Raw genomic sequence first — 21,059 nt, forward strand, 5'->3', positions numbered from 1 at the left:
AAACGGTTTGACGAATCAACTTGAATTCCATAACTTTTTGTCGGCATGGTCTGGAGATGATCTGGTTCAATTTTCATGAAAATCGGAGCAACGGCCTAGGAGGAGTTCGAAAAAGTAGGTTTATCGGAAAATTCAAAATGGCGGAAAAATTTCCATGACGGAAAATGACGTCATAGGGTGCAATCGAATTGGCTTGAGCTAGGGAATCAGAGGGAAAAAGAATTTTGTTTCTAGCCCATGTGGTTCAAAAGTTATTAGCATAAACATGAGTGCAACTTTGGACAGTTGGTGGCGCTAGAGGGATTGGTTTTAAGACACCAAATTTGCTGTGGTGACAGTTTAGACTGTCCTCTATCAGTGTGCCAAATTTCATAACTTTCCCGCAAGCGGTTCTATGTTAATATCAAGCGTATCTTAACATGACTTAACTACTGAAACACTGACATAAACATTGCTAATGGAGGAGACATTGAGTAATATAAGATTGTATTGTCATCATTTAATATTCGGGTCGTCATTTGTACAGTTTTATTGTAAAGAACATTTAACTGTCATGAAGATAAAATAGGTTTCATTTTCTATATGAAACAGTCTCTTAATTTTCTTTAATTCTTTATTTTTTTTTGGTGATATTTGTCCCTGTACAACTTGTACAAATCATTTCAAATAAAATAAAACACTGACAATGTGATAGTCATATTACAAAATCTCCACCAAGATTAATTCTTCAGATTTTTCAGGGGTTTGCTTAGAAGAGTGACTGCTTCATTTTTTTTTTCAAATCAATGTCAATTATCAAAGTCTGTGCTTGCATCACTATCCAAGGTGAATTTGACAGCAAAATAAAGAAAAAGAAAGCAGTAGCAATATGAAGTTCTACCAAAAAGGGCACCTAAAGAGAATAAGAGAGAGAGAGAGAGAGAGAGAGAGAGAGAGAAAAAAAGACTTTAAGCACACAACACTACATATATCGCAGGATAAAATAACACTTTCTTAAAAAAATAAAATAAAATAAAAAATCCATACATTTAAATATCTGTTTTACACTCTTTACAATTTCTTAAAGGTTGTATCAGCGATTTCAGGCCCCAAACATAAATGATCACATTCATCTAAACTTTCCTAACGATCCGCTAGCTGCCCGCCCCAAAATAAATAGTGTTCCAACCAATCACCCACAGGGGGTGGGTGTTGTGAGGTTTTGCGCTCATACACGGCTGCACGCGAAGTCGGAGTCACGACCGCAAAACCTCACAACACCCACTGTCGGTGATTGGTTGGAACACTATTTATTTTGGTTTTGAGTGGTTGGTGAAACCAATTGTTTTTGTGTGCAGATCTCAGAGCCTAGGCTGCCTACAGAGACACGTTTTTTTGACGGCCTGCTTATGGGGCGGGCAGCTAGCGGATCGTTAGGAAAGATTAGATGAATGTGATCATTTATGTTTGGGCCTTTTTTGGGCCTGAAATCGCTGATACAACCTTTAAGCAAGACAATAAAAACGCATACCATCCAATGTAACACTGGCACAGGTTTTCATGCGAAGTAGCTTGTTTGATGAGCAGCTCCACTTGAGTAGGTACATCCAGGGTCTCATCATGGGAAAAGTCTCGTCCTAGAAGTAAAAGAATATCACATGAATCCATTAATATTTGTTTCACAGCTATTGATGTTTGATAATGTACTGTATGTTAGTGCTAGAATCGTCACTTAGAAATGTGTGCTCAGTCTTCTGTGGTCTAAAAGAGAAAAGGCCAGAGTTTTGCTTACCAGTTAGCTTGTCCCGCACCCTGTTGATAATTTGGATGGCTTTCTTGTTCAAGGCTTCAGGTTGCACAAGGCCATCTCCAACTGAAGGAATAAAAAATGAAGCAACAATGTCAATGACAAACACACAGCCTGAAATCTGATTCTTTGTATGAATACAGTAAGCATTTAAAAAAAATAATGAATTTCTTTGTATGAATACGCCAGAGTAAGCAGATTCTTTCTTTTAAGACTTTATTATTGGCTTGAGAAGCCAACATACTGATCTACTATTTCAATTCAAAATTAGTTGTGCTAGCAGAGCAAGCATATCATATAAGTGTTTCTCGTATTTTAGATAATTACACATGAAATAGGTGTGCATTTCTATTTATTTATACTACGGGGCTGTTCAATGCTTGATTCTGATTGATTGACAAACGTTCCAAGGTGTGCAATTATTTCCAGGGTAACGCACGGCAAAATTAGAAAGCATAAACTCTTTCTCCCGCTCTCTCTCTCCCTCAAACGCACACACATACAGTACAGACACACACTCGCACAGTAACGTGTTGTAAGTGCTGTTTTGAAGATTTTATCACATGACATTTCTCACAAGCGAGGTAATAACGGCGTTTCTTAGAGCAGATGAACTTACAGTTTCGCTAGCCTATTGGTCACCTGTCGTCAATTATTCCTTACATAATTGAATCCTATTTTCCTTGCCATACAATAAAAATGATAGGAATTTCTCTGCATGGCAGAATTAAGAGTAGTGGCTTAGTTTTCTAATACATAGATTAGTATATTTTGACCACATTATTTAATATTTCTCACAAATACATTTATATAAAATGTTTAAAATTCATATAAAAAATTAAATAAGGCGAAGCACAGCTACTTCTGCGGAGTGATTTACTCCAACTCTGAGCGAACTCTCTGCTCCTCACCACGGGGCTTCTCACGTGCTGAGAATATAGTTCCCAGTATGTATACGGTTAGAAGATGGCTGTGTCTCATGTGACCTTGTTATTTGTACACGCTGTGAGTATATACAAAACGCAACATGTAAATAGGAAAATGTTGGTGTTATTTTGTCATTTATTGGGAGCAGTATGCTAGCTGGAGTCGTTTACCTCCAGTCTTTGTGCTAAGCTAGGCTAGCAGTGGGTGCGTCAGACAGAGTTATGGCACACACGGAGATGAAAAGGGTATGGACTTATCTAACTCTGGGGGATACGGTGAATAAGCTAAAGTCCCAAAAAGTCGCCGTGTTCCTTTAAGTCAAGCCCTTTTTATGAATTCCTTTATTTTAGTTAAATTGTGAGCATGTTGTATTATTAATTCCCTTGATTTAATTAAAGCAAACCAAAGGAACAAATTAAAACAAGGGATCTAATAAAATACCATAAAAAACAAGGGATCTAAAATGAAAGAACAAATTAATAAAATGTTGTCATGTTTGAACTTAAACGAAAGACTAATTAATAAAACATGCTTGTAAGTTCATATCATGTTTCTGCGTATCATGTGCTGGGCTTCGTGAATTACACAAAAGTATAATAATTACTAAACTATTTAACTAGGGGTTCAAGCGCAATGCACAGAAATTTCAGCAACTGAAACGGTCGCCACAGCAATTAAAAACGTGAAATCACTCATAACTCCGAGACCATTGGTCGTCGATGGAATTGGAATCCTTGGCTCAAGACAAATAATAAATGTCCGATTTCATTTCTGCCATGACATTTTTTCAGCCATTTTGGATTTTGACCAAAAGCTACTTTTACGAACTAGTCCTAGGTTTTTAGCCCAATCGGAACCAAACCAGAGCAGAAATATGCTCTTGAGTATAAATATCTATAATTATCAATAAACAGTTAAAAATTTCGATTCACGTTTGCAACAGAGCAAAAAAAACAAGATGTTTTAAGTGGGCGGGGCTACATTTACTAAAATGGTTATAAAAATGGTACACATATGTAAGCTCAATCTGAGGTCACAGCAAAAAATAAAATAAACGATTGTGGAGATGGCCTCTTGGTGGCACTATAACATAAAAAACAAGAAAATGGCTATAACCATGGGCCTAGACCCCAAAAGCATTGATGTCATAATGAACTCGATGCTTGAACCCCGATAATTGCTGCTCGCAGCTATATTTATTTTAATGATTGTCGTTCCAAACCAATAAGACTTTCATTCATCTTTGAAAAACATTTGAAGATATTTAATTACATTTTTAATTTATTTTTAATTTTTATTTAATTTGGCCAAGATTTAAACCTGTTCACACTGGTGATTTAACCAACTACCTTTCGACTATAAATTCACTTTCACTAATAATAAAATAGACACATCGCAATACAAGTCACAATTAAATACATTGTAATGTTTCAGTGACAATATCATAATTGGACATAATATAAACTGCACTAGAGAGAAATAGAAACTGGGCCAGAGAGATTCAGCATGTCCGTGCGAGTGAGAGAATCTGCGGATTCTGTGTAAATATCTCTTGAGCAGGGGCAGAAAAGAGTATCAGTAGTTTATGGGACGTTAAATTGAAATGTTAAAGGTTTGTTTAACTATACTTGTACTTAAACCAACAGTAAACATTAGCTTTCCTATTATGCCTGTGTTGCTAAATTTCTTAGTTGCTAATCATTGTAAGACTGAAAATACTGGTTGAGGCCTGATTTATGGGACAAAAGGGCCCTGCTGGCTGATTAACATTTGACCTCCCCAATACAGCCTTTCTTCCTCTCAGAAACTAGGAACTCACACAAGAACATGGTTTAATGTGAATATTCAACATTGACTGTTATGTTTTTGGTGTCATTTGAAATGTCTCAAAGTGAGTGGTACAGATATCTCATATCCAGATAGATAAAATAAAAGGAAATAAGGTTTATAGAAGTTCATAGGAAACCGGTTTAGAGATAATGCCAGATAAGGCATTATCCTTATCCAACTATAGGGGGATCACACTTCTCAGCCTCCCTGGGAAAGTCTATGCCAGGGTACTGGAGAGGAGAATCCGGCCGATAGTAGAACCTCGGATTCAGGAGGAACAGTGTGGTTTTCGTCCCGGTCGTGGAACACTGGACCAGCTCTATACCCTCTACAGGGTGCTGGAGGGCTCATGGGAGTTTGCCCAACCAATCTACATGTGCTTTGTGGATTTGGAGAAGGCATTCGACTGTGTCCCTCGCGGCGGCCTGTGGAGGGTGCTCCGGGAGTATGGGGTCCGGGGCCCTTTGCTAAGGGCTATCCGGTCCCTGTACGACCGGAGCAGGAGCTTGGTTCGTATTGCCAGCAGTAAGTCAGACTTGTTCCCGGTGCGTGTTGGACTCCGGCAGGGCTGCCCTTTGTCGCCGGTTCTGTTCATAATTTTTATGGACAGAATTTCTAGGCGCAGCCAGGGGCCGGAGGGGGTCGGGTTTGGGGACCACACGATTTCATCTCTGCTCTTTGCGGATGATGTTGTCGTGTTGGCCTCATCAGACCAGGACCTCCAGCATGCACTGGGACGGTTTGCAGCCGAGTGTGAAGCGGCTGGGATGAAAATCAGCACCTCCAAGTCCGAGGCCATGGTTCTCAGTCGGAAAAGGGTGGCTTGCTCGCTTCAGGTTGGTGGAGAGCTCCTGCCTCAAGTGGAGGAGTTCAAGTATCTTGGGGTCTTGTTCACGAGTGAGGGAAGGATGGAACGGGAGATTGACAGGCGGATCGGTGCAGCTTCTGCAGTAATGCAATCCCTGTACCGGTCTGTCGTGGTAAAGAAGGAGCTGAGCCGCAAGGCGAAGCTCTCGATTTACCAGTCAATCTACGTTCCTACTCTCACCTATGGTCATGAGCTGTGGGTCATGACCGAAAGGACAAGATCCCGGATACAAGCGGCCGAAATGAGCTTTCTCCGCAGGGTGGCTGGGCGATCCCTTAGAGATAGGGTGAGAAGCTCGGTCACTCGGGAGGAGCTCAGAGTAGAGCCGCTGCTCCTCCACATCGAGAGGGGTCAGTTGAGGTGGCTCGGGCATCTTTTCCGGATGCCTCCTGGACGCCTTCCCGGGAAGGTGTTCCGGGCATGTCCCACCGGGAGGAGACCCCGGGGAAGACCTAGGACACGCTGGAGAGACTATGTCTCCCGGCTGGCCTGGGAACGCCTCGGTGTCCCCCCGGAAGAGCTGGAGGAAGTGTCTAGGGAGAGGGAAGTCTGGGCATCCCTGCTTAGACTGCTGCCCCCGCGACCCGGCCCCGGATAAGCGGTAGAAGATGGATGGATGGATGGATGGCCAGATAAGGCAACCCCCCTTCTGTGGGATAGAAGCCATTTGAGGGTGGTCTCACCCCATCCCCCTTGTCACCTGGACAGAGGATAAAGGAAGGTGTTCTGGCTCTCTCTGTCTCTTCTTCTTGGCTGGACGTGGAATTGAATAGGTGGTTTCTCTCGCTCTCTCTCTCTCTCTCTCTCTCGCTCTCCCTCTCTCTCTCTCTTTCCCTTTCTCTCTCTCTATCTCAGGTACAAGCTGGGTAAGATTCTTTGGTGTAACCAATGTATAACCATGTTCTAGATTGTGGAATTGATCTCTGATATCTGAAATATTAAATTGCTACAATGTGATTATTCCAACTGGGTTTGACATTGTTTATTTAATGGTTAAAAGGAATAGTCAAACATTCGCTCACTTTTAGTGAGGCACAGATATTATAAAAACCTTTCATTTATGGAGTCAGATGAATTAACGAGTGAGTACATGATTAATGTATTGCAAATTTAACCAACCAATACTTTGCATGAGTGAGGACAGAACACGTGACAACCTTCCCCGTGTATTGGCTAACCGGCAGATTGGGCCAATATAGCGGGCCTTACAAAATGGTGACCTCGGACGTGATCTCAAAACAGATCAAAACAGTTTCACGAGAAATGTCCTTTTCAGCAAGTATTTGGGATTTTAAAATCAACAAGAGGTTTGAACATCTTCTCTTTCTTCCGCCGCGATGGTAAGTAAACTTTTTCTGCCCTTTATAGAAGTGTTGAAGAAATGTTTGCATTGTTTACGGGTCGGAATTAAAGCCCTTTGTTTAGAACGTGATGCGGTAGCCAGATGAAGAACGAAAACCCTTGTGCATTAGATTTTAAAGATCTCCTTGTTTTGCCTAAGCAACAAGAAACGAAACCTAAAGTATAGCATCTTCCAAATAATGAATAATCGATGAAGAGCTAAAAAAGTAAAGCCTAAAAGTTTTAAAATCAGGCGCATGTTTTCCGGCCATTGTTGAAACCAGCAACACTCGAAGAGAATGAGCAAACTAACAGAAAACAGAGAAAGAAAAATCTAAGTTTGTAAAAGATCGGAAAACACGTGATTTTATAAATAAAAAAGGCAGATCGATGCATTGTTTATGAAAAGAAAATTTGGGGAAAACAGGATGATATGATTTACAAGCTAAAACTCAAATATCAAGGCTAATGCTAAGTGCTATTGTCAATGCTAAGCCATGCTGTGCCCAAGGCTAATGCTAAAGGCTAAAGCCATGCTGCGTCCAAACGCTTAAACCATGTTTCGTCTCACTGGCTGGGTAGGCCCAAAAGCCACATTGAAAACATTAATATCCTATACTAAACTAATCTTGACAAACTCTATATTCCATTAAAATCTTAAACTTTGACACAGATGGAATTAAATTAAGTAATTCAATTTAATTTGGCTTATTTAAGTTCCTCTGAGAAGTAAACCCCTAAAGTATTTGATATGCTGGGATGGAGATAGATCTTTTTTAGAAAGAAGACTATCTAGTCAAAAATCTGGGAAAATTAACTGTAAGCCCATTATTGTGAAATCATGTGTACTGATCATGTCTTGTTTACATTATGGGCCGAAAAGGTTCAGCCTACACTGTACAAACTCAGTAGAAAAGGTCTTAACATGGATGCTATGGACAATGAAATTTTCACTTGGTGGAAAACAGTGGGTAGTAAACAGAAGAAATCAAAACATGGTGAAATAATTGAGGCTTTAAACTTCATAAGTTATAAACGGCTAAATGAGTTAAAATTTCTATCTTCGCTTATGGATGCTAAATGTGAAGAAGTGCATTCTAAAAATGCAGAGGCACAAAAGTCTGAGGAAAAGATTCAAGATCTTCAAACACAGCTAGATAAATTACTAGCTGAGCTGTTAGCCCTGACTAAAAAGTGTAAAAATCACAAAGACACCATTGCAGATCTTAAGGCTAAGCTAAATGCTAAAAGCAAGTCTCCCAACAAGCTTAACAGTGATTGGGCTAAAAATGTACACTTCTTAGATGAGGCAGCCTGCTCTAATAATCTTGTATCTTTACAGACAGATGAAGCATGTGATAAAGTTATGAAAAGAGTGCCTGTTTCTGCCCTTAAGGTGATACGGCACCCAAACGGCACAGAGTCAACCATTCGGCGTCCTTTAACAGTAACTGAATGTAGCTTGTTTAAAGCAGAGATCGGACCGTTCCCTTTGAAAGGGCCATTCGAACCATGGTGGAGACACATTGTTAGTCTAAAACATGCATTTCAGCTCGAACCAAAAGATATTTGGCAAATTGTTATCAGCTCAATTCCAGATGTTCTGAACTATAAGATACCACAGGTTTTGATGACAGGCACCATTGTGCAGTCAATGCATCAAAATGAGCCTGAGAGCGAAATCTTGAATAGACTAAAACAATGCCTTCGCGAGCTGCGTGGTTGTAGTCCTGTTGGATGGGAATTGATTTTCAATTGGAAACAGAGTACTGAAGAATCGTTTGAGACATATGCAGAAAATATGTTTGAACTTTTTGAGGAGTATTCTGGAATTGAAGGTATTAACCACAACAATGTAATTCTCCTTGAATTCCTGCTTACAAATGCAGGGCCGCGTGTACAGCAATCACTCATGTGTGGTGCTTCTCCAGCACAAAACACATTCGAAGGTATAGTTAGCTGGGCAACAAGAATTGAGTCACGGAAACAAATGCATGATGAGGTAGCTGTGTTAGAATGTCATGAAGATCCTCCATCTGCAGGAGAATTCAGAAAGCCACACTGTGGCAAACTGAACAGATTCTGTAATTCCTGTCACAAAACAGGCCATACAGAGGAAAAGTGTTGGTCACTGGGCAGAGGCAGACCTCCACCCTATTTCATAAAACGCAGACAATCACAATCTAATGACAAAAACCAGCACTCTGCAAGTAACCAAAGCTCAAATGCATCTAAAACTCTTACTGACCTAACAACTTTGGATGCTCAAGGCCTTCAGCTATTAGCGTCATTTGCTAGTCGGGTAGCAGCCCAATAGCAAATAGCTTAACAGTTTAACATCTAAATTCTGCATTTTCACATTTGAAATTGTGCTTAACACATCGTGCACTACACATCGTGCACATAGAACACAATTTGGTTGTTTGTGCTACAACATGCACATAGGCTAATTTAAAGTTTATTCTTTAAACACAGGATTACTTTACTGTAAGTGTAGTTGAAACACTTAGGCAAAGGTGATATAGATGTTGTATTCTATTGTTTTGCTGTGGGTGTATTTGGAACACTTAGGTAAAAGGTTGTAGATGTTGTATTCTAGGCCATGTGTCCTGTGTAAACTGAAGTAAACGCGTGTGTCTGTGCTGAATTTGATGGCTATAATGTGATTCACAATGAATTTGAAAATCAGAAACAGCGAACGCATCTCATTAATCCTGAAACAAAAAACCTTTTCATATTTAAGGCTTCAGAGAACGAAATATTGTTATGTTTGAATGTATTCTGAATTACTCTGAGATTTGTTTTTTCCAAAATAGATTAACGGATTCGTATATTCCACAAGATTGCGTCAGAGATTAACGACGGTTAATAACTGATATCAGGAAGTGTGCGGGCTGCTTGGATGAGAGGATGGGTTAGTTCGACTAGGATCAGCAAGATGCTGATTGATCAACCTAGCTTGAACGCTTCCGATGACTTCTGTTCTAATTTAATGTTACTTTAATGTTGTGCGTGAACAATCACGGGCCTGGCTAATCCAAAACTATTAAAGAGAAGTTAAGTTGATCTACTGGCATCTTTAATGGTGGCCAAAACCTACTAAAGTAAAACGATTGAATTAAGTTCCTGAAGGGCATCCAAGAGGGCTACTGAATATATCTTTGATTGTTGCGCGTTGGGATTACGGCAACGTCCTAGATATTTAGCCATTGCCTCAGCTTCTGATCTTCGGGACTGACCACTTGTGTCGTGCATCCTTAGGAGAAGGACTGCAAAGCGATATAGTTTCCTTATCTATAAACGGAAAAATATAAAGTAAGAGTAAATAGAAGAATCAAACGTTATAATGGCCATTTAAAAAGACTAAATGAGAAGAAAAGGTATTTGAAACCTAGCAAAGGGAAAAAGAAAAACAGCGAATGTACATCTTATCAGCCCTGAGCCAAAAGGCCTTTTAACATTCAAATGTATTGACATGAGAACAAGTAGAGATTTGACCATGCGTGAAGTTGTTCCAGAGACCGAAAACAATATAATTTGACTTGTATTGTTAAAGAATATAATTATATTATAACTTGAATTATAATAAACATTATATTTACACTCGCCGAGCAGGACAATAATTGGAGAAGTGTGACTTTCGTCATTAAAATTGAATTTCTGAAACAGAATTTCATTTGTGTGCTACCCAGTGCCAAAAAGGGGCGGAGTATGCCTTTATTTTTCACCGTTAGAAAACACGGCTAGGAGTGTGGCACAGGTAATAGCACGCTAAATAATCCTTGACTGGGGTGCACCAACTGAATTGAATCTGATAAGATAAGTAAATTTACGAGGAGGGTGTGAAATGCTAAACAGCAGACAGAAGTACCACAGTTTTTTGCAGGTCAAAAAATATCTGCACAAATTAAAATGTGTGAATGCATTGCACATGCAGCAGACTGAAGGCTGAACTGAAAAAGCAGCTTCAGGTGTCACAACACACTGAGACAACAGCAACAATTCAGACGTGGTCAATGAAACTCGGTTTCATGTGACATCTGGAATTAAAATTGCTAACAAGTAAAATAATTCTACACGTCTGAATTTAATGCTTTTGAAATATTGGAATTATCTGTGGTTTGCTCTCCTCTGTTTTCTGTCTCAGGCTTAGGCTACTCCTGCAAAATGGTGGAGCCCACCTGGAGCAAATCCAGGACAGCGGAATTGTTCGAACATAACCTGAGACTCGGGAGATGGGTGAAAAGACATTATAAAAGGCCTTTTCACACGTCACACTATCACATTACTGCATAAATATGGCCTCCCAGTTTAGAACTGGATCGAAATTTGCAACACAATTGTTATAGATTAGATTCCACCCATCTCCTAGACATGAACACTGAACACACCCCTCCATCACTATACCCTCACAGCAACATCACCTGGGGTAGATGGTCTATCCAGGCTGAACACTGCACATCAGACGAAGATGTGTCATCTTCATACTAACAGATCCAGATAGCTTCACACACACAGGGTGGAGCTGATCTCATGATCATGGTCTAACAGAGACACAGAGAATAGCATACGCTATTCACAACAAACTGCTAACTAATGTAACACACATGAACAACTGAATGGCTACAGTCTCAAATCAAGACAAATTCTAAGGCAGACCTGCCATTAAATTTCAAACTCTATGATTGTTGGTGGGAGTTGGAAGATCAGAGGGCCCCTGATTTCTCAACTTACCACTAATAACAGAAACATAATTAAAATGGATAAATCTGAACTGAGACCAATTCAATCAAGTACAAAAATTTACAATTCAACTCTGTCATCGACTGTGACTTAGCCAGATCAATACACACACTCTCAAACACACACACACACACACACACACACACACACACACACACACACACACACACACACACACACACACACACACACACACACACACACACACACACACACACACACACACACACACACACACACACACACACACAGACAAAAACACACTCTGACATTCAAAAAAATTCTCACACAAACACACAAAACCATTGATTGGTTTACACCGACCTCTTGATGCATTTCGGAAACCCATTTTGATTTCTGCATTTTTTTTCCTTTGAGTAATTCAGAAAAACATTTCTGAAATTTATTTTGATTTTAATTTTTTGAAACTTATTTTGATTTCCTTTGAGTAATTCAGAAAACATTTCTGAAACTTATTTTGATTTTAATTTTTTGAAACTTATTTTGATTTCTGCACATTTTCCTTTGAGTAATTCAGAAAAACATTTCTGAAACTTATTTTGATTTAAATTTCTGAAACTTATTTTGATTTCCTTTGAGTAATTCAGAAAAACATTTCTGAAACTTATCTGCATATTTGTATATTGTCCATTTTACTTGCAACAATGTATTTGGACATCAATTCAATTGAATCTCTATGTTTGGTTACACCAAAATAGCACTGGTTGTTTTGTTAGAATGCCATTTATTTAAATGTTTCTAGAAACAGGGTAAGAGCTTGTAAGATCTTCCTTTGTCCTTCCTTGACCCTCTATAGGAGTACTATTGACGTGGTAATTAAAAATCAGGTAATTAATGAGACCAAACGTACCACTCACAATTGCTGACATGAACATGGTATTTTACATTGAACATGACATGATTTTTCCTTATTGCATTATGCGTTCCTATGCATTTCCTTACGACTGTTAGTTCATATGTGCTCAATCGTGAAGCGGACATTTAAGATGCTTTTCAGGTGTCGCACACAAAGCCGTGTGGACCAAAGGAGAAGCCCTTCATCCACTGAGGTCTGCCCAGACCACCGTACCGCTGGAGGTGACAGGGTTGGTCAAGAAGGGTCAGATCATCATCGTGGAGAAGGTGCCAGGGAAGCGGAAGTTTCTCCATGAAGGAATGACACGTCAACTGAACAAGTCACAAAAGGTCCAGATTGACTCTATGAACTTTGCTCACATCACAGGATTACAGGAAGAGAACCTGAACGCATTCATCCACCCGCTGGACTCAAGCTATACACCTGGTGGGAACAGGTGTTCTGCAGGTGAACACAGCCCACTGAGCTTCTACAGATGCCAACATTGCAAAGACAATTTTTGTGCTACATCTTCAAGGATTATAACAAACGTCTTACTGTGACCCCGTAAGTGTTCATCGGAATGTGACCCACGGGATCAAGGAGGGAAACTGTAAGACTGAAAATACTGGTTGAGGCCTGATTTATGGGACAAAAGGGCCCTGCTGGCTGATTAACATTTGACCTCCCAATACAGCCTTTCTTCCTCTCAGAAACTAGGAACTCACACAAGAACATGGTTTAATGTGAATATTCAACATTGACTGTTATGTTTTTGGTGTCATTTGAAATGTCTCAAAGTGAGTGGTACAGATATCTCATATCCAGATAGATAAAATAAAAGGAAATAAGGTTTATAGAAGTTCATAGGAAACCGGTTTAGAGATAATGCCAGATAAGGCAACCCCCCTTCTGTGGGATAGAAGCCATTTGAGGGTGGTCTCACCCCATCCCCCTTGTCACCTGGACAGAGGATAAAGGAAGGTGTTCTGGCTCTCTCTGTCTCTTCTTCTTGGCTGGACGTGGAATTGAATAGGTGGTTTCTCTCGCTCTCTCTCTCTCTCTCTCTCTCTCTCGCTCTCCCTCTCTCTCTCTCTTTTCCTTTCTCTCTCTCTATCTCAGGTACAAGCTGGGTAAGATTCTTTGGTGTAACCAATGTATAACCATGTTCTAGATTGTGGAATTGATCTCTGATATCTGAAATATTAAATTGCTACAATGTGATTATTCCAACTGGGTTTGACATTGTTTATTTAATGGTTAAAAGGAATAGTCAAACATTCGCTCACTTTTAGTGAGGCACAGATATTATAAAAACCTTTCATTTATGGAGTCAGATGAATTAACGAGTGAGTACATGATTAATGTATTGCAAATTTAACCAACCAATACTTTGCATGAGTGAGGACAGAACACGTGACAACCTTCCCCGTGTATTGGCGAACCGGCAGATTGGGCCAATATAGCGGGCCTTACATCATTTTACAATTAAGTTCTTATAATTTTGAATTTATGTTGATGAATTGCATTTCGTGAGGAGTTGGAAGAAATGTTGAAGAAAAATAACAAAATTTTTTAAGATTAACGTTCATATTGTGATTTTAAGAATAATAAATGCATGTTGATGTCACATAGCAATGTGTAAAATACTTTTTCACAAGTGATTATAGCTAATTTATCAAATAATATTTTTATTACGAGTATAGTACATTTTATTACTCTATAATTTTTTGTATAGTATCAAAATGGCAAAAATGTATGTGGTAACTACTGGGATAATTACAAATATTATGAGTTTTACCATTTATCTTTTTCCCCCTGATATTTTTGATTATCACCTATTAACTGACTGCTGCAGTCAACATTGGGACACTTGTGAGATATCTTCAATATACTTTTTATTGTCATATCATCCAGCCCTACAGTTTGTGCTAGGGATGTACTCGAAGCTGAATACCTTATTCAGAAATGAACAGATAATGACTGACACGTTCAAATGAATAATGCAAAAAGTATTCGTTAGATGCAGTCACTTCTTGTGCTTACTAGATAACAGGTGAGCCGGGTGACAGCACAACATTTTACAACACAAAAGTGAGTGTTTAAAATAAATGAGGGTAACACTTTATAACAAATCATTAACAAACATTATATAATGCTTAACAGATCATTAGTTAATATATATTCACATAGCTAGAAATATGAGATAATATGCGTGTTAATGTTTACTAATGAATTTATTAAACATCACATGTTGATTGATTAACAGATCATAATTTACAGTCAAACCAAAAATGATTCAGACACCTGATATAATTTTTGATATTTGTTTACTAGTGGGTGCAGGACACTATAGTTCATTTATATGAGCTAGCAAAATAAAGTAAACTGTGACATATTATACCAGCAAATTCTTCATACAGTGGACTACCAGTAAAATTAATAAAAAATTTAAAACCAAAAATTATTCAGACACTTTGACCTGACCATGTTTTGCTTAAGTGTTTTTTCTTTAATTGCTAATGTGACCTTTTTTACACCACAGATTGAACAAGATTAAGCATTGCTTAACAGCTGACAGATATTCAACATAATTCATTTGTGAGACAGTCTAACCACTGGCCGAAACCACTGAAATATCATCTGATTGGAGTTCTTGTCATATTTTATTACCATTTTCTAAACTATAGCAAATAAACTGTGATAATGTGATAATAATAATAATAATTCGTTATATTTATATAGCGCTTTTTCTGAGACCTCAAAGCGCTTTACATAGAAGGGGGGAATCTCCTCAACCACCACCAATGTGCAGCATCCACTTGGATGATGCGACGGCAGCCATATTGCGCCAGAACGCCCACCACACACCAGCTTACTGGTGGAGAGGAGACAGAGCGATGAAGCCAATCAGTATATGAGGATGATTAGGAGGCCATGATAGACAGAGGCCAAGGGGAAAATTTGGCCAGGATGCCGGGGTTACACCCCTACTCTTTTTTTGAAGGACATCCTGGGATTTTTAATGACCACAGAGAATCAGGACCTCGGTTTAACATCTCATCCGAAGGACGGTACTCTTTTGGCAGTATAGTGTCCCCGTCACTATACTGGCCTGGGGCATTATGACCCACACAGACCACAGGGTGAGCACCCCCTACTGGCCTCACTAACACCTCTTCCAGCAGCAACCTGTTTTTTCCCAGGAGGTCTCCCATCCAGGTACTAACCAGGCTCAGCCCTGCTTAGCTTCAGTGGGCAACCAGTCTTGGGCTTCAGGGTGATATGGCTGCTGGCTAAGCTGCTGGATAAATGTTGAAGGTGTCTGAATAAATTTTGGTTTGACTGTAAATTAAAATGCTTTCAAATGCTATTAAACTTCAGTTCATATTACCAAATGCACTTTTTTTAGATTTACAAAAGTACAAATGCAAAAAGGTGCTTGGTAGCTATGAGTGATCCAGATGTTCAACATAAAATTGAACAATATAAGAATGACTGGTCCCACTTTATATTAGGAGTCTTTAACGACTGTGTACTTAAGTAAAAAAACACTGTACAGGGTCAGTTTGATTACTTTAGGGGAAAATGGTTCAAACTGTTTATATTACATTGTTTTAATAAATGAACAAGTATTTCATTGAAAAATGTATTTGTATTGAGGCAGTAAAAACATGTTACAATTATGTGGTGTTGTTATGTCTTTAGAATGCATTAAGCTAAACTTAACTAACCAGTAGCTAAAAGTCCAATGCCCTTACAGGTACTAAATGATTAATAGTTATAAACATCTACAAATAATGAATAGTTTAAACTTTAGATTGGGTATTGCAAAAACAGGACCAAATAATGAATAAATGATTTGTAAAAAAAAATACATACAACAAACGAAGACTGGATGTATGACCTTTTCAGACTGTGGTTATGAGTTATTGAATAATATGGTTTATTTAAGGTGCAAAAAAATTACTAATTAAACTATTTTTTTTCACAACATTTGTAAATGTAAAAAAGTGCATTAGGTAATATATGAATCAAAGCTAAATTATATCTTTTAGTATTTTATTTACATTAAATAATGATCTGTTAATCATTTATGTAATGTTTAATATGTTTATTTAAACATTAACAAGCATGTTATCTTATACCTATTTGAGTATATATTAACTAATGATCCGTTAAGCATTATAATATTTATATAATGTTTGTTAACTCAACCTTCCCTCGCGGGTCATTTAATTTCATTTAATTTTGATCATTTTTCTTTTGGAGATTTTTGTTATTTTTTCTTTTATTTAACTTTAAATTTCTAAATTTGATCAATACATAATAAATAAATATTAGTAATTTAAGCACATTCCATTTTGAACTTAAATTCAAAATAACTCACAATTTAATGCATAACCTTTTAATTCAGCTCAAAATATCTTACATTGGATGTCTTTGCCGACCTCTTGTGGAAAAATATAAAAAATATATAACATGATATTTCATGACTCTTGCCACTAGATGGCATTACAGCTCTATTTGGAACAAATGAGCTGTTCTGCTGGGTCCTAAAATCAGTTTACTTCAGTAGGCATTCAGATACACATGTAAACATTATAAAAACAATTTTTGGGTAAAGGTTTAGCATTTTTAGTTAGAATTTTGAGCATTTTTGGGGTTTTCTATGTGTACTGAAGCATTCCTTGCATTCCATTCATTCCTATGGGGGTCAAATTGACCCGCGAGGGAAGGATTTGTTACTTTTATCAATTTTAACCACAAAACTCCTCGAAATCTTTTTTTGTGTGTATTCGTGGTTCAAGTGCGACAAAAGTCCCGGGGTCTTGGACACTCAATATAACACTGTATGAACACTCAATAAAAATAAATAAATAAATAAATAAATAAATAAAAAAGATTCCTGGTCAAAATGCCCAGAGGGAAGGATGAGGGTTAATCAATGTACAGTAAATAGTAATCACCTGTCAAAATCATTTGTAGACTTTTTAAAAGTGCATGATCATATGAAATGAAAGTTTAATGACATTTGTAAGCATTTCTATTTACATTAAATAATGATCTGTTAATCAATATTTAATGTTTAATAAGTTCATTAATTAACATTAACAAGCACATTATCTAAAATTTCTAGCTATGTGAATATTTACTTACTAATAATCTGTTAAGTATTATATAATGTTTGTTAATGATTTATTCTTGAAAGTTATTATAAAGTGTTACCTAAATGGGTGTACAAATGCTGAAGCGTGTCATAACAACTAGATACATTGCACGCAGTTTTCCTATTAAGGCCCAGATCTGAAATACCTGACCAACTGTAAACTGTTTGCAAACATTCCTATGTTGCCTATGCTGTTAGAAGTGGTGTTTTATTTATGGTTTATTTGTGCTACTCTTACCCAACAAACACAAGAATGAGAAAAGTGTAGTTGAGAAAGCATCTGATCATAGGGATGTAGATATGTTTGCACCGGCTCTGCAATTCGGCACTCAGATCAAGTCATGTCACGTTTATTTCGTTAAAAAAAATAAGTTTTCCAGGAAACTAAGTTCTTCAGTTTCCAGAATTAGAAAATAATAAACAGAACAATTCCAGGGTCCTCGCACCATTCAAACCAAAATCACTTTAGATCATAATCATGACTTCTGAGTTTGTAAATTGGAACTAGCAAGGAGGACTAGAAAGCAGCATAACTTTAAGGAGTGAAGTTAAGTTCTCAAGGACTTACTGAAGGAGTGAATTGACTCAGGCACTGTAGTTCCTGGCTTTTTGTGGGTTGTTTCTCCCAGGTCAATACCCTCCATGGCTTCTACATGAAACATACCAAAAACATACCACAAAATTAAATCTATTACCATGAACATGCATTAGTTTTGATGGAAATTCTGGATGAGTACATTAGATGCCATTTCATAATGTCACTTAAGTCTTTACTGCTTGGGAGTTGTTTGTGAATGAAAGCATTGTACTGTATACGGGAAAGCTCTGGCAGTGTGAAAAAAATCATGCAATGCCAGAACAGTTGCCGGAACAACTTCTCAGTACATATTCTGTAATTTCTGTGTGAACAAGACTTTAGCTTGAGGTCATCTATATACTACTCTGCTTCTAAAAGTAAAAAAAAAAAAAAGAAAAAAAAAAAGAAAGACACTGGTAGCAAAGTAGCAAATCATGGATCACTGCTGTGATGTAAATGAAAGGCTACTGGCTACCTTTCCAACTTCCTATTTCAGAAGGAAATAAGACGCATGAAAGAAAACTGGGTTTCACTTTATTTTGATGGTCCCTTTAACATTCTGTTGACTATAAGTATTGTTGCACCTACATGTCTACTAAATCTCATTAGAGTGTTAGTAGACTGGTAGGGTTAGGGTTAGAATAAATTGGCATGTAGTTGCAAAGTTACTTATAGTCAACAGAATGTTCAAAAGGGACCATCAAAAAGTGTTACCGAAAACTGTGCTTGTCAAGGTGTTTCATAGGGGAGTTTAACCTATTATGGTATTGGTAATTAGAATGGGTTAAAGTCAAGACTCACCAACAGACTGTCCTGCTGTATAGGAGTCAGTTCTGGTCCTGGAGCGCTTGTTTCCTTTAGTGTTTGCTGTAGGAAAGAACAGAAACATCCAGTTACTTAACATTCACAAACATCTGAGGATTGACTGTCAACCTAACATCAATATTTTAGGTTAAAAGAAAGAAGAAGAAAAAAGAATAGTGTAAGTGTGGTAACACTTTATAATAACGTTCAGTTGTAAGTCATTTATAAGTGGTTAGTTAATGATGAACTAATCATTTACAAAACATTCATAAATGATTAGCAAGTGATATACTAACATTTTATGTATGTTTTGTAAATTCCATTACAAGTCATTTACAAGTGATTAGTAAATGATTAACTAATTATTTACGAAACATGACCATGCGTTCATAAATGATTAATAAGTGATATGTTAATTATTGTATGTATGTTTTGTAGATTCAGTTAAAAGTCATTTACAATTGATTAGTTAATGATTAACTAATCATTTACAAAACATGAATATGCGTTTTTTTGCGAATATGCGTTTTTCAAAAAAAAAATTTGTATGTATGTAGCAATTAGAGGGTGCAGAAAGTGTTGTAAATGCCTTGTATACATGTACAGATAATTTTTAACAGGTAAGTAACAGTGTTCAACACAATGATGTGTAAACGCATGAATAAATCATTTACAGCACTTTCTGCATCCCCTAATCTAGTGTAAACTATTCATCACTTGTAAATGTGTTACACATCATTCATAGATTACCACTTCAAGAATCAATAAGGCATAAGGTCAACGAATCTTATCTACGAATGATGTGTAACACATTTACAAGTGATGAATAGTTTACACTTTAGATTAGGGGATGCAGAAAGTGTTGTATATAATTTATTCATGCGTTTACACATCTATAACAGGTGTTGTTGAACACTGTAGTGTGTACTGCAGTGTAAGGGCTGACTGGTGAGGGTATAAACACATGGAGTCTTTAACCACTGTGCACCTGATGTAAGCAAAACATACAAAAAAATATAACAATTTATTAAACATTTATGAAACGCATAGTCATGTTTTGTAAATTATTAGTTAATCATTAACTAATCAAATGTAAATGACTTATAACTGAATCGACAAAACATACATAAAATAATGAACATATCACTTATTAATCATTTATGAATGCAGTCATGTTTCGTAAATGATTAGTTAATCATTTACTAATCATAATGATCAACATAATGTTGATCATTTGTAACGGAATTTACAAAACATACATAAAATGTTAGTATATCACTTGCTAATCATTTATGAATGTTTTGTAAATGATTAGTTCATCATTAACTAACCACTTATACATGACTTACAACTGAACGTTATTAGAAAGTGTTGCTGGAAGATGATCCAGTACAGTAACACTATTTTACAGTGCTTGTTATTCATGTAACATGTACTTACTATAGTAATAAAAGTAAATTAGGCATAATAAGCAACTAAGTAAAACAAACCCTAACCATATAGAGCTATCCAAAAGCAAATATTGTACGTTTTGTATTTTGTACACTTTTTCAAAGCATAATCTTGTTTTAAATTTTGAATAAAAAGTTACCAAACGTATCTTCATATTGTGTTCTGACACAATGTCATTAATTGAGACAATCACGTTTTTCTGAAACATTTGTTTTACCGCGATAGACATACATATTGTTAATTATTATTATTCAGCACTTCTTTGTGTTGAATTCTAACCTTAACCCTAACCTCTAACCCTAACTTGTAACAATGACACATTAAAATAGTGTTTATCCATCCATTCTTCAAACACTTGTTTAATTATTGATAAGCATGGCATCTACTATGATATAATGAAATAGGTTGTTTGCAAAAAAAACAAAAAAAAAACAACAAACAAACCTGAGACTCAAGACTCAACTGGCTCAAAGGGAGGTCTCTGAAGTGCGGTCAGCACCAGAGATAAGTCCCAAGAGGGTATGGAGGGGATGCGAGGCGGATTTAATCTCCTTGCTCCCCTAAGGAACCTGACGACCAGATCGTGCTTTCTCACGGATTTCCCATCCACTGCATCGTGATGTGCAGCCAAAGAGGCAACATACACTTTGAGGGTGGAGGGAGACAACCTTCGCTCCAACCCCTCTTGCAGGAAAGAGAGCACGG

At 37.4% G+C, this 21,059-nt stretch overlaps 1 protein-coding gene across 1 annotated transcript in view; it reads right to left on the bottom strand.

The window, feature by feature from the left end:
* Positions 1 to 593: 593 nt before the first annotated feature.
* Positions 594 to 21,059, bottom strand: part of mtor (mechanistic target of rapamycin kinase) — a 243,218-nt gene continuing 222,752 nt past the window's right edge. The window contains exons 54-58 of the mRNA XM_082187716.1: positions 18,900 to 18,965; positions 18,090 to 18,170; positions 1,772 to 1,852; positions 1,511 to 1,616; positions 594 to 892 (exon numbers count right to left, since the gene is read on the bottom strand). Coding sequence (XP_082043842.1) covers positions 877 to 892; positions 1,511 to 1,616; positions 1,772 to 1,852; positions 18,090 to 18,170; positions 18,900 to 18,965 — 350 coding nt within the window. The 3' untranslated portion in view covers positions 594 to 876. The remainder of the gene's footprint in view (positions 893 to 1,510; positions 1,617 to 1,771; positions 1,853 to 18,089; positions 18,171 to 18,899; positions 18,966 to 21,059) is intronic.

The sequence above is a fragment of the Leuciscus leuciscus genome (assembly GCF_965113295.1).
Source record: "Leuciscus leuciscus genome assembly, chromosome: 13".
NCBI classification, from domain to species: domain Eukaryota; kingdom Metazoa; phylum Chordata; class Actinopteri; order Cypriniformes; family Leuciscidae; genus Leuciscus; species Leuciscus leuciscus.